Raw genomic sequence first — 14,135 nt, forward strand, 5'->3', positions numbered from 1 at the left:
GGTTCTCAGCTTTTTGCAGTCAAATACGTTATCATGGACACGTTCCATCATAGAGGTGTGCACAGGATGTTGTGAGAGCTCCTAACAGGTTGGGTTCAGGGATCATGAAAGACCCCTTGAAGGAGTTGATTTCCCTCTCCTTCCTGCCTCACTCAGTTTATCACCCCCTAAGCCAGCATTTCTTTCTCTCTTTCTCTTTTTTTTTTTTTTTTTTTTGAGATAGAGTCTTGCTCTGTCACCAGGCCAGAGTGCAGTGGCATGATCTCGGCTCACTGCAACCTCTGTGTCCTGGGTTCAAGTGATTCTCCTGCCTCAGCCTCCTGAGTAGCTGGGACTACAGGTGCATGCCACCACACCCAGTTAACTTTTGTATTTTTAGTAGAGATGGGTTTCACCATGTTGGCCAGGATGGTCTTGATCTCTTGACCTCGTGATCCACCCACCTCAGCCTCCCAAAGGCCAGCATTTCTTAAAGCATAGTGTTATGGTTCAGCTGTGTCCCCACTCAAATCTCATCTTGAATTGTTTCTCCCATAATCCCCATGTGCCGTGGGAGGGACCTGATGGGAGATAATTGAATCATGGGAGTGGGTTTTTTCCATGCTGTTATCCTGACAGTGAATAAGTGTCGTGAGATCTGATGGTTTTATAAAGGGCAGTTCCCCTGCACACGCTCTGTTGCCTGCTGTCATGTAAGACATGCCTTTGCTCCTCCTCCGCCTTCTGCCATGATTGTGAGGCCTCCCCAGCCATGTGGAACTGTGAGTCCATTAAACTTCTTTTTCTTTATAAAGTACATGGTTTTGGGTATTTCTTCATAGGACTATGAAAGTGGACTAATACACATAGTAAACACCTGAAGGATGGTTCAGGAGTCCATGATGTAAGACTATCTGAATAATAATGAGAACTTATTTGCCTTTTCACTGTTTTCCTATTTGCACTGATGGTGTAAAAGCAGTGGAAAGTAAAACTGCTGGAGTATCAGCAAGAATCAAGGCAGAGTCACTAAACTGTGTTAGTGGTCATTGTGTCTTCACTGCTATGCATTTACAGTAAAAAAAAAAAAAAACTTTTTTTTTTTGAGATGGAGTCTTGCTCTGTCACCCAGGCTGGAGTTCAGTGGCTCGATCTCGGTTCACTGCAAGCTCCGCCTCCCAGGTTCATGACATTCTGCTGCCTCAGCCTCCCGAGTAGCTGGGACTACAGGTGCCTGCCACCATGCCTGGCTAATTTTTTTGTATTTTTAGTAGAAATGGGGTTTCACCATGTTAGCCAGGATGGTCTCGATCTCCTGACCTCGTGATCCGCCCGCCTCGGCCTCCCAAAGTGCTGGGATTACAGGCGTGAGCCACTGCGCCCGGCCAAAAAATAAAAACATTTAAAAAGCCAGTTTCACTTGAGATTGTCCTCAATGAAGCAGTAAGAACTACTAATTTTATTACATTTTGGTCTTTGAGTACACATCTTTTTAAATATTCTGCATGACAATAAAGGAAGTATTCATTGATAAAGGAGTCTGTTGCATAGTGTAATATGGTTGTCTTAAAAGCACTTGCATGATTGTGTTGTGTACTGAATTTTTTTTTTTTTTTTAAAGGAAATACCACTTGAAAAAATGACAGACAAGCTATGGTTGTTCAGACTTGGACAGGTGGCAGATATTTTCTTGAAAATTTACAAAGTGAGTCTGTCACTTCAAGGAAAACAACTGACAATATTCATTGCTAATGATAAATTTGAGCTTTCAAGCAAAAATCAGAACCTTGGAAAACTTGTAGCTGTCACCATGAACTTGATAGCATCCCATTGCTTAAGGTATTTTCTGTTTGGCAATATCAATGCCACATGTGATTTTTTGGATATTGCATAAATGAATCAGTTAACATTTGGAAGATCTACATAACACAATGAACTAATATTTTTTCCAAATAAGCAATCTATGATGTTATAGAGTTATAAATGGCTGAAAGATATATGCAAAGTGCAAGACAAACCAATGTAATGTATTTTTAACATAACAGAGTATGAAAAGCTCATTAACAGAATTTCAGATTCCAAATTGCAACTGATCTTTAAGAAGCTACTACTTGTGGGCTGGGTGCAGTGCTCTTGGCCATAATCCCAGTGCTTTGGGAGGCCAGGGTGGGAGGATTGCTTGAGGCCAGGAGTTCAAGACCAACCTAGGCAACAAAGCAAGCCCTAGGCACAATGGTGTGCACCTGTAGTCCCAGTTACTGGGGAGGCCAATTACTTGAGTCGATTACTTGAGTCCAGGAGTTGGAGGCTACAGTGAGCTGTGACTGTGCCACTGAACTCCATCATGGGTGACAGAGTGAGACTCTGACTCAAAAAAAGAAAAGAAATGAAACTACTACTTGTGGAGTTTTGTGTAGTATTGAAGAATATTCACAATTTTCTTCACATTCACAATTATCTTCAGATTGCACTTCACAAGTTCAGATAATTGTGAATATTATTAAAACACTATTTTTTTTCAATGAGAATGTATTTTCTTCAAATCAACCGAGGCAACATATTACAACAGACTGAATGAAGGCGCAAATATGAGAATCTAGCTGTCTTCTATTTAGCTAGTCATTGAAGAGATTTACAAAAAAGTCACTATTATAAAATAGTTATTTTCCAAAAAATATGATGTGATAATTTTTAATGGGCTTATTATTTTAAAATAAATAAACATTTTAAAATTTTCTATGTTAATTTCCAATGGGGTAAATGCCAATAGATAGAGGCCACATAGAGAAAAGCCTTTTGGAGTCTTCAATAATTTTTGAGAGTGTGAGGGGGTTCTGAAATCAAAAGTTTGCGACTGCTTCTCTGAGGCAATGGTTCTCAGTCCTGACAGCAGATCATCTGAGGAAAATAAAAAATGCCTCAGCTCAACCCCCAGGTCAACTAAATCAAAGTCTCAGAGGTTGGGATCCAAGCAAGTTTTTAAAAACGTTTCCCCACAGGGTTTTAATGTGGAGCCGGGGCTGAGAACCACTGCTCCAACCTCTTGCAGCATACGCGTCAGATAAAGTGGGCAGCAGGAAAGGATGAATCTGCCAGAGGCAGCTCTTTGGAAGGATCTGGGCTTATTAGTGTCAGGCAGGGGCCATCTAGATACGTGACAGTCTTTGATATGTGGATGAAATGAATGAATGAGATCTGGAGACCGGGAGGAGCAGTTCACTAAGAACTCTGGCAAGGGAAAGAGGCTCTCCAGCCCTCTAAAGGCACCTGCACATCAGTCAGCCGGAAGAAGGAGCTGGTGGGCAGGGCACAGCCTTTCCCTGGTAGGGGAAGTTAACTCCTTGCCTCTCAAGGGAACCCACTGTCCTTCCTCCGGTGCCAGAAGTTTCCCCGCTAGCCTTCAGGCCTGAGGTTTTGTTTCTAGACTTTATAGTGTGGTTGAGGTAACCAGTGGCACTCTCAAGGTCTCTCCCTATCATCATCCTCTCAGAGATAAAATATGTGCTGGGAAATACTCACAGTCCAGCAGAGAATGGCAAATCCAAACCAGGCAACCCCCCAGGCATGTCGGTTCATTGGTCCAGAGATCAGTTCATAGCAGCCCTGAAGGAGTGGGCAATTCCGCATTAGTGTGAGAAGAACCAGAAAGCAGAGAAGAGATTGATGGAAAGCAGGTTCCTCTTGGAATCAATATTGCCTAAGAGTCTGATTTCACATACCCAGGCTATTTCCACGTCTCTGGGGACAGCCAGCTACTACCAGTGCTTTACTGAGGGAACACAAACAATGCTGTTGAACAATGATTCTACATCACATTTATTTGTGTCTTTATCACTTAATCTCACTACGAAGTACTGCTATTTTAGCATAACACTGTTTCTATACTGAATACGTGGACAATAAATTCAAAAATCTTAGTTCAATTAGAATTTTTCCCTCCTCAAAGGTTTTATTGGTGATTTATTTGGAGGCAATTACTTTTTGATTTGTTTGTTTTTAAATAAAAATGCTTCGGTCCGTGAAAACCAGAGGTCTTCTGTTGCCATTTTTAATAATCACTAAAGGAACCCCTGCATTATGCTCCCTGAATTCTCATTTGATGTTATATTTCAACATTACTGAATTCTGATGAGACCTTGAAAGGTCACAGTGAGCATGCAAAAGAATAATTTTTTTATTCACTAAATCGTTCATTCATGCATGTCACAATCCAGTAAGTATTTACACATGGCATACTCTATCCTAGTCACTGTGCTAAGTTCTGGAGTGATATACACGTGTAAGGCTAGAGCTGCCATCTGAGCAGCCTCTACCAAAGCTCTGGGAACCAAAGGGAATGCCTAGGAAATCCTATAACCAGGGCTGGTTCCATGGACCATGCGGCCCTGCCTCTCACCCCATCTTCCACTACTAGAGGAGGTTTCTCTATAAAGCGAAGGAGCTTAAGCTTCAGGGCCCCTTACTTGAAAGACCCTTTCAAGGCCCTGTGCCTAATTTTTTATGCGTATTTTTATTGTTTTTCCTAAGAAGGATCCTTCCCTATAATTTGTGTGTGAGGGTGGAGGTGGGGGGTTCCAGCCACAAAAAATCTAGTTCCATCCTTGTCTTCTACTCGTCATTCACTCATTCTGGCCTTGTCATATTGATCTCCCTTGTGCTCCTTCAAAAAGCTGGGCCTGCTCCCACTTAAGGGCCTTTGCGGCCAGGCGCGGTGGCTCAGGCCTGTAATCCCAGCACTTTGGGAGGCCGAGATGGGCGGATCACGAGGTCAGGAGATCGAGACCATCCTGGCTAACACGGTGAAACCCTGTCTCTACTAAGAAATACAAAAAATAGCCGGGCGAGGTGGCGGGCGCCTGTAGTCCCAGCTACTCGGGAGGCTGAGGCTGGAGAATGGCGTGAACCCGGGAGGCGGAGCTTGCAGTGAGCTGAGATCCAGCCACTGCACTCCAGCCTGGGCTACAGAGCGAGACTCCGTCTCAAAAAAAAAAAAAAAAAAAAAAAGGGCCTTTGCACTCACAGCTCCTTTCATGTAGAACTTTCCTCTCCAGTCTTCCAGTGTCTCATTTTCTCACTTAATTCAGACCTCTGCAAATATCATCTCAACAAAGCCTTTCCTGACAGTGACAGAGAAAAAGACCCTTTCTCCATCCTACTCTATATACTCACCCTGCTTTATTTCTGCTCATGGCCTTTTTGGGCCTGGAATTTTATCATGTATTTGTTTGGTAACATGTTTATTTTCTGTCTCCCATGCTAGAATGCAAGCTCCATGAGGGCAGAGATTTTATGTTGTTCACTGTTGAATTTCTAGAACCTAGAATAAGTGCCTGGCACATAGTAGACACCTAATAAGCATTGACAGAATGAATGGAACATTAAGTAATGTTTACAACAGTATAACTTGCAACACACTTGAGGGTTCACAGAACACTCCCATGTCTGTTACTCCTGAGTCCTCCCAACAATCCCAGGAGGTGGGCATTCATTTAATTATATATATATAAGAGCCCACTTATGCCAGGTACCAAGTACTGGCTGGGCATTTAGCTGTGGCAAACAGAAGTAGGCCTTGCCTTCATGAAGGTCACAGACAGAAGCCCCATTTTTTTCACCTCTTCTCATTTAAGTGCCTTTTCGTGATGCTAGTCAATTTAGTGGTTCTTTACTTGATTTTCCTTCATTTCATGATAACATTTTTGAGGTATAGTGATGACAATTTGCATATAGCATTTCTGAGTCACATAAACCATAACATAGAATATATATATTTGCATCTGACATGCAGTGTGAAATTCTAGTTAATTTCTACTATTACCAGGCTTATAGTGACTTCCCTAATTTCATTAGTCTTCACAGCTATAGCAGCACATTTGTGCATTGTAGATCCTGAAAACCTACGATATGGATGTGAAAAAGTGAAGCCTGGGCAACACAGTGAGACCTTATCTCTACAAAAAATAAAATTAGCCAGGCCTGGTGGTACACGCCTGGAATCCCAGTTAGTTAGGAGGCTGAGGCGGAAGGGAGGATCACTCGTGCCCAGGAGTTCCAGGTTGCAATAAGCTGTGATTGTGGCATGGCACTCCAGCTTGGGTGACAGAGTGAGACCCTGTCTCTCAAACAAAACAAAACAAAAACCAGGCCGGGCATGGTGGCTCATGCCTTTAATCCCAGCACTTTGGGAGGCCGAGGTGGGCAGATCACAAGGTCAAGAGATGGAGACCATCCTGGCCAACATGGTGAAACCCCATCTCTACTAAAAATACAAAAATTAGCTGGGTGTGGTTGTGTGCACCTGTAGTCCCAGCTACTTGGGAGGCTGCGGCAAGAGAATTGCTTGAACCTGGGAGGTAGAAGTTACAGTGAGCCAAGGTCGCACCACTGCACTTCAGCCTGGTGACAGAGCGAGACAGACTCTGTCTCAGAAAAAAAAAAAAAAAAAGAAAAGAAAAGGAAAACCATTCACTATTCACTTCTTTATTCACCCATCTATCAAACATCGGTGCTTGCCTTGTGCCAGGCATTATGCTAAGTACTAAAAATATCAAATCTGTCGAATCAAATAATACATAGTCCTCAAGGAGACTCAGAAAAAATAGACTTGGGAACAAATATAGTTCCAGGTGGTGAATGCAATAATAGAAATAAAGTATACCAGGTCTTGGGGTGGCACCTTTTGCTTGGTGGAAAAGGACAGCAAGAGGGGACTTAGCAAGATCTATGAGCCAGGGAGAATGGTGGTGTGTGGGAATCTGGGAGGCTGGGCTAGGGAGAATCAGAAAGGATTAATAGATAAGAGATGATGTCAAAGGAGCAGAATGAGTGAGGTTGAGAAACAGGGAGCACAGGATGTCAGGAACAAAAAGAGGAATTTCAGAATTCAGGAATTTAGTGGAGGAGTAGGGCTGAGTGATGATGAATTTGTAGTTGGTAGGCAGTGGAGGTGGAGTTGTTAGAAAAGATGAGGCCAGGGAACTGCAAGGGAACGTGTTAGAAGCATTGTCAAAATGGGTGTGGAGGTCCCAAGATAGAGGAAAAGAGTTCATTTGTATCTTTTCCTCAATTTCTCATGTATCTAAACTTGAGAAAAGGAAGTTGCTTCAGGTTTGTCCTCATAACTACAATATTATATGTGCTAGGAAAAAAATGTGTAACTATGAAATAAACTGGTTATCTGAAGACAAATGTCTTATTTTCCTCCCTTTCAAAGAGGTAATACCGTTTGTACACAATTACAATCAATCAATTGTACACAATTACAATCCAACTTGCATGAGCCAGTTCCAATGTTGAAATATCAAAAGCCTTTTATAGTCCTGAGAATAATTATATTGCACAGCATGATTATAAGCAGCGAATTTAATTTTTAATAAGTCTGAATATAATTGATTAAAACAGTGCCAGACAATGTTGCAGTAAAGCTCAATGAGGGTTGCTTTGGACACTGCTACAAAATAATCTAGATCACTCCCATGCCCTTTTCTGGAATAATGCATCCAGTTCCAGTCCCGGCACCCTGTCAGGTATGTGGTGATCAACAGTGCCATGTCCTTCAATCTGAAAGTGCAGTTTGTTCTACTCCCAAACAAAAGAGCCTGACATTTCTCAGTTATTTAATGAGCTGGTACACCACTAGCTTTCCTTAAAGAAAGCTTTCCTGAGCAGAGCACAGCGTTTCAGTGTACAGTGTCAGCAGATGCTGACTGCAAGTATATGGGGATTCTCACCAGGACTTTTGGGGAATATTAGCAAGTCTTCATTGGCTTAGAGTCTGTGCTTGAAGCCAGAAAACTCGTGTTTCAAAAGCCAGAGGGTTTTTTGAAAAGATGGACATTTACTAGTTGTGTGGCCTCGGCAATGTATTTGTTAGCATCTCTATATCTAAGTTCTTCATCTGTAAAACAGGGATCCTACTGGCACCTACTACTGAGCATTAAAGGAGATAGTAGATGTGTGGCACTTGAAACAGTGTTTGGCATTTAGTAAGTACTCAATAAATGTTAGTTTTCATGATTGTAATCACATTATCCTCATCAGCCTGGAAACTTTTTCAAAAACTATCTGTATGTAAACTACTTTCCATCCAAATCACCAACCTAATGTTTATTAAGACTGTACTACTTTACCATTGAATAAGGAATGTGGATGTGTAATTACTACATTTATCCTCAGCAATAGTCATTGCTTTGGAATTGGCAAAACATTCTTTTTGCACATCATCCCTTCCAATTTACGTTTTGCAAAACTAGAGGAAAACTTTGTTTAATGTAAATATTTCTTGAAATACCAATTCTATACATTGAACAAATTGTCTTTATTTAAACGAAGTTGGATTCCGCTATTGCAGTTCTCATGTTTTGTTAATTTTATTAAAATGTAAATTTGCCCCTGTCAGTCCTAGTTTAGCATTTGCAGTTTATTAACAGAGAAGGAAATAGTTAACATGAGGTTTAGGGAAAAGAATGTAGAATTCCTTACTGAAAGACTATTTCCTACAGTTGACCAATATTTTCCTCATAAAGAGCAGCAGAACCTCCTGGCAAGTCTTGGGAGGAGAGAGGACTCACCTGATTGTGATAAAAACCAGGCACGCCTAGTTTACAAGCCTCCAGGTTGAGAGGTTCTTTAAGATTGTTCATAACACAGCACTGACGAGGCCAGGGATAGTCAGCATCATTATTCTCAGTCCGGAAGGCAGACGTGTATTTTTGCCAGTCTGATGGACCATTTACGCCACAGCAGTTATCCTGTCAGCAGATGAGAGATACAAAATTCTCTTTCGTGGTCCCTACTAGAGCCATCGATGTAGCAACTGAAATTTTATAGAGAAAGAAGATACGGAAAGTGTACCGTATCTTACATTTACTAAGAAGTCCCCAAATGACAGCTGAAGGTATTGATAACTTACAACTGACATTTTACAGTTTGTAAAATAATTTTTACACTATTACTTTACTAGTCATTAGTGAGCCCTGTAGCCACTGACATGTTACTTAAACTCTCTAAGCCTCAGTTTCCTTAACTGTAAAATTGGAATATAGTACCTATCTCATAGAGTTTTTTTAAGGATTAAATGAGTTAATTTACTTAATGTGCTCAATACAGTGCCTGGCTTATGCTAAACTCTTAATAAATGTTAATTATGATTGATACTGTACTGATATCTTGATATAACAATGTGAGAGAGGAATAATTATTGTGATATATGAGCAAATTGAGAATCGTAAAATTAAAAATTTTAGTGATGAAGTTATGAGTAATTGTTCTTGTTTTGCTTTTCTGTACATTTAAACATTTTTTAAGAGTAATTAGGTATTATTTTTATAATGGGAGAAAATAAAGTGAAAAAAATAACCTGGTGACACACAGCTGTCTCCATGTAGGGAAGGGAGATCAGTTAATGCATCCCTTACACTCTGGATAGAATTGAGAATACAGGACAAAACACAATTCATATAGCTTTCCTTCTTTATTATCAATTCTGCTACAATCCTTCAAAAGGGAGGAAGTTAAAACTATGGGTATCTTGGAACTATTAGAATGAATATATTCAAGTAAGCTTGATGATAAATCAACCATCTTTAAAGGATGTACAATTTTGTCACTATATTATGGGAAATATCTAAGAAAAAGAATTGCTCTGCATTCTGGGAAAAAATGGTTAAGTCTAAGCCATGCTTATTTCAAACTAGGATTTAAGTGGGGACAGAGAAAAGTTAAGCATCCAGAATTGAGCTCTGCAGTGCTCCAAGCTTCAGATTTGGGTAAAGAGTGACAGCCCAGCAGAGGAGACTAAGCGGGAGTAGCCAGTGAGACAAATTCTGATAAGATGTCAAAGAAGATGAGGACAGAAACTTGGCCATTGGATTTGGCAGGATGGAGGTAATTGGTAATGAAGACCAGGGTTGTTTTTGTTGAGTGGTGGGGCCAGAGGCCAATTGTAGTTGGATGAAAGAAGATGAGGGGGATGAAAATGGGGACCACAAGTGTAGGCGTCTCTTCTGAGATTTGCTGTGGAATAAAACAAAAGAGTAGTAGAACAGAAGAGTGGGTGAATGTTGGACAAGGGAGACTTTTTATAAGATGGACAATTTAAGGTGTCCATGTAGGCTGAAGAAAGGGAGAAACTGATGAGGCAGATCAGAGCAGGGAAGACTGTCGGGGCAAAGGAGATGGAATGCAGAACAGAAGCAAAAGAGCTGGACAAAGGACAGCCCGTGTGTCATAACAAGAGAGAAGGCAAAATGCACAGGTGTAGATCAATGTAGATTTGGCGGTAGAAAGATGAGCTGGTTCTTGTCTAATTGCTTCTATATTCTTAAAAACATATGAGGTCAGGTCATCAGCTGAGAGGGAGGGTGAGGAGCAATGTGGCAGGCATGAAGGAAGAACATGTGAAATAGTGACAAGTGAATTTCCTGGGAAAATATACTAGGAAATATTATCTGCCCATCTGAGCTCTGTGGTCACAAGTTTAAATTGAAATTATCACAGTTGTGTGACTTTTCTCAGCAATGTTTAGCTCTTAGAGTATAAATGAAGAGTGAGCAAAAAGCTGTATTCTACTCAGTGGGGTTGGTTAGGAAAGAGTGACCAACAGAGAAGGGTAGGGAAGGAATGGCTATGGGGCTGGACTTGAATATGGGTTAGGCAGAGGGCAAAGAGAAAACATGAAAGGGGTGATAGAAAGTTAAAAAGTGGTCAATTAATTGGAGGTCCTAATGGGGTAAAATTATTAGAATTGAGATATTAGAATAAATGAAATAAATAACAGAAATTAGTGGTCAGAGAGTAGAATGTTCTTAGTGGCACAGTTATTGGTGATGGCATGCTGGCTATGGTCATGGAAGAGGGTGGAGGTAGGGTGGAAAGCAAAATCTTTGGAACGGGGTAGGACAAGGAATTGTGAGACCAGATGTTGCCGAGTCATCCGTGTGGCTGCTGAAGTTTCTAGGTGGGATGTCAGGAGTATGACTGAAGAGGTAGACAGTGAGTGAGATACTGAAATCCCTAATGAAGGCAGGAGAACAGCTGGGGGTAGGGAGGCTGGTAAGTAATGACAAGGAGGGATAAAGGGTGATGTAGATCGAGGAAGCAAATAGTATGGCAGCCAAGGGGAGCAAGAAGGAGCCTAGCCAATTTCCAGGTCCTATGGTACCTGGATATGGGAGGAAAATGAAGGGCAGTCAGTACCCCCAGGAGACAGCCAAATTTCCAATGAAGCAAGAAAAAGATACTAAAGAGTTCATAGAAGGAGTGATGGCTATAAGGGAGTTTGCTGATGACAGACTGTAAAAAGTTGGTGATGGGGTGTGGAGTAGGGGCAGTGGCCAGTGAGGAAGCTGGGTCAGATTGGTAGTTATGTAGAGGATAACAATTTGTGTGCAGAGGGCAATGTGGGGGTGATGATGGATATTCTGGAAGACTTGGACTTTTGATGGCATTGGAGATAAACATGGACATAAACTATGATTGCCAGTTGGAGAAAACTGGGTGATCAAATCAAGACATAGTGCCTGGTCCTTGGCAAGACTGGCTCACAGGGCTTGTGAAGAGGTACCAAAAAGGCGAAACGGGCAGTAATTACCACTCGAGTTCACTGTGGGGCAGAGAAAATATTTTTCTTTTAATGTAAATGATACCTGAGTTCTAAGAGGGAGAGTATGTGATTAATCTAAATTTCTTTACAAAATCATTCCAACGAATGTAAGCTAATCATCGGCTTGGAATAACATATAGGGTCCCACTGAGTCATGTGTACGACACCCACTCCCACCAGTAAATAAAAATGGCATCTCCCCAAGACCCCAGGTCTTACCTGGAGCATGAGCCTGTCCCAGGTTTTGGTGACTCCATTGTTTTTCCACTGGTCATCATTGTTTGGAGGGCTGTTGTTTTGGTACCTCTCTAGCATCTGCTTCAGGAAGAGGTTGGGTGTGAACTATAATAAGAAGAGGCAACACAAGAGGGAGAGTTAGCACACTAATTTTCAAGGAGAGGAAAATATTTTTCTCTGTCAGTTCCTGGGGACCTGAGCATTCTCTCCTGGAGCAAAACGGTACTCAGAGACACCAAGTACAGCTGGCTGAGGTTGGCATAAGTCGCCACGCAGAGAAGAGACTCTCGTGTTAAAAGAAATCACTATGAGGCCAGGGGAACACATATTGTAGCGTGGCTTAGGCTAGGGCAACAGAGAATGTGAGAGAAGGAAACACATAGAATTGAGAGCAAGTCTTAGCTGAGGTAGAATAGAGATCCTCCCATTGGAAGGCCCATGGCCGTGGCAGAGTGGTGAAACCCACAGGGAATTACAAACTTGGGCCCTGGGAGTCAGAATTCTGTTTGAGTTCAGAATTCTTGCTCTTTCAGTTGCCAACTATGTCACTTTAGACAAGTCACTTTACCTTTCTGTCTCATTTTTTTCTTTTCTAAAATGACAAGAGTGATAATGCCTATTTCATAGATTTATAAGGATAAAGTGAAGTGATGTATGTATTATTACCATGCATATTGGATTGCCTGGGCATACAGTAAGGGGTTAATACATGTTGGTTGTTATAATAATGATAATTAATATTATCATTTTGCTTTTTGAGGCTGTACTCACAAAGTCTCGTTGTGTTGCTGCTGTGATACAAGATGCCACTTCAAAGGCATATACTATAAACATCAGAATGAAATACTGGAAGGGAAACAAATGAGATAAAATAATTACATTTACCTGTCAAAGAGCGACTTGCCCAAATAATTATGATTTTTCAGCAAATTCATCATATAATCATGTAATCATTCATGTAGTTATTTAACAAACCCTCATTGATCAGTGGCTTGGATTGGGGCTTGGTGCTAGTCAGCTCAATTCTCTCCCTTTCTCCAGAGAACAAATAGCCATTGAATAGAGAGCTTCCTCAGTCCGGTTTTCTGAGTTTTTATTTTAACTGGGAAAAACAAGTACAAGAGAATGAACTGGTGTGTGTGTGTGTGTGCATTTACATGCATGTGCATGCTCAGTGCCTACCAAAAGAGTCTTAGTGTATCACATACAATATAGGGCCTCATAAATCCACTTTAATTTTGGAATTTTGGAGAAATTTTCTTTACAATTTGCTGAGAATTTAGAATCACAGAGTTCAGAAAAAGATGAACTGGATTATGTTGAATATCTAGGGTCCTTCCTAACAAGCATCCAGCCTCATCAGAGGAGAGGCAGCCTCCAAGTGCACAGCGATTTGCCGGGCGTTCTTTCACATGCACCTGCATTCAAAGTACATCGGCTCAGGTGAGTGAAGTGGTACTTGCCGTGTGTGGTAGTGGTGTTGTGTGTGTGTGTGTGTGTGTGGGCATGGACACATGGGTGCATGGGCACATGGGTGCATGGACACATGGGTGCATGGGCACATGGGTGCATGTGCATGTGATGCCTCCACATGACAGTGCTGGAAAATTTCTGGCTGGAAAATATCTGAGCAGCAAATGACCTCTGAATCTGGGATGGGGACTGTTTGCAAGAGTTCCATTTTTGCCTTCCTCAGCCTTGCACACACTCTTGGGAGAAGGGGCACTGTGGTCAGTGTCAGCAGGGCAGGCAGGGAAAACTGTCCTCTTTGGGTATGGGAGGCTCTCCGAGCAGGACGCTCTGCCGCCCTCACTACCCAGCCCAGAATAAAGCTCTGGCTGCAGTCAACAGCAGGAACACCTTGAGAGGCCCCAGAACATTTTTTTCCTGTATTAGCTGCTGCCTTGCTCCTTGCCAAGAGCTTTGCTGGCTGCTCATAAGGACGCTCCAGAAAGGAGGCACACAGTGAGGTGTTTCCTCCTTTAGCCCCTTTGCCTCCCCAGCTCACTTCTCCTGGCTGTCAGGCACGCACATGGATGGCCCAAAGTGAGGCTGGGACGCAAGCGAATTTGTCTTTAGGAACACCTGTGTCTCCTCTCCCTTTTTTCCTGCATTCCTTTCCCCACCCACCAAAAGTGGGTACTTTTGCCCTGGAACTTACCCACACTAAGGAACCAGAGAATGTAAATGTTCTGTATTCCGCTGGAACCAGGACAATGGTTAGTTCAAAGAAAGAGTGAACTAAGAAGCACCTAACGTTGCTGGACTGAGTCTATAAAGGGGGAACTGAGGTCCTGCAGCATTTGAATAAAAGGTT

At 41.9% G+C, this 14,135-nt stretch overlaps 2 protein-coding genes across 3 annotated transcripts in view; one reads left to right on the forward strand and one right to left on the reverse strand.

The window, feature by feature from the left end:
* LOC105470346 (uroplakin 1B) overlaps positions 1-14,135 on the reverse strand; it is a 32,022-nt gene that overhangs the window by 2,980 nt on the left and 14,907 nt on the right. For both annotated transcript variants that reach the window (XM_011722214.3, XM_011722215.3), the window contains exons 4-7: positions 12,590-12,664; positions 11,801-11,923; positions 8,550-8,729; positions 3,499-3,582 (exon numbers count right to left, since the gene is read on the reverse strand). In XM_011722214.3, coding sequence (XP_011720516.1) covers positions 3,499-3,582; positions 8,550-8,729; positions 11,801-11,923; positions 12,590-12,664 — 462 coding nt within the window. The remainder of the gene's footprint in view (positions 1-3,498; positions 3,583-8,549; positions 8,730-11,800; positions 11,924-12,589; positions 12,665-14,135) is intronic.
* LOC105470347 (immunoglobulin superfamily member 11) overlaps positions 12,938-14,135 on the forward strand; it is a 268,851-nt gene continuing 267,653 nt past the window's right edge. Inside the window, exon 1 of the mRNA XM_071092387.1 lies at positions 12,938-13,261. Within this exon, the coding sequence (XP_070948488.1) occupies positions 13,231-13,261 (31 nt within the window). The 5' untranslated portion in view covers positions 12,938-13,230. The remainder of the gene's footprint in view (positions 13,262-14,135) is intronic.

This window comes from Macaca nemestrina, chromosome 2, assembly GCF_043159975.1.
Source record: "Macaca nemestrina isolate mMacNem1 chromosome 2, mMacNem.hap1, whole genome shotgun sequence".
Taxonomy (NCBI): Eukaryota; Metazoa; Chordata; class Mammalia; order Primates; family Cercopithecidae; genus Macaca; species Macaca nemestrina.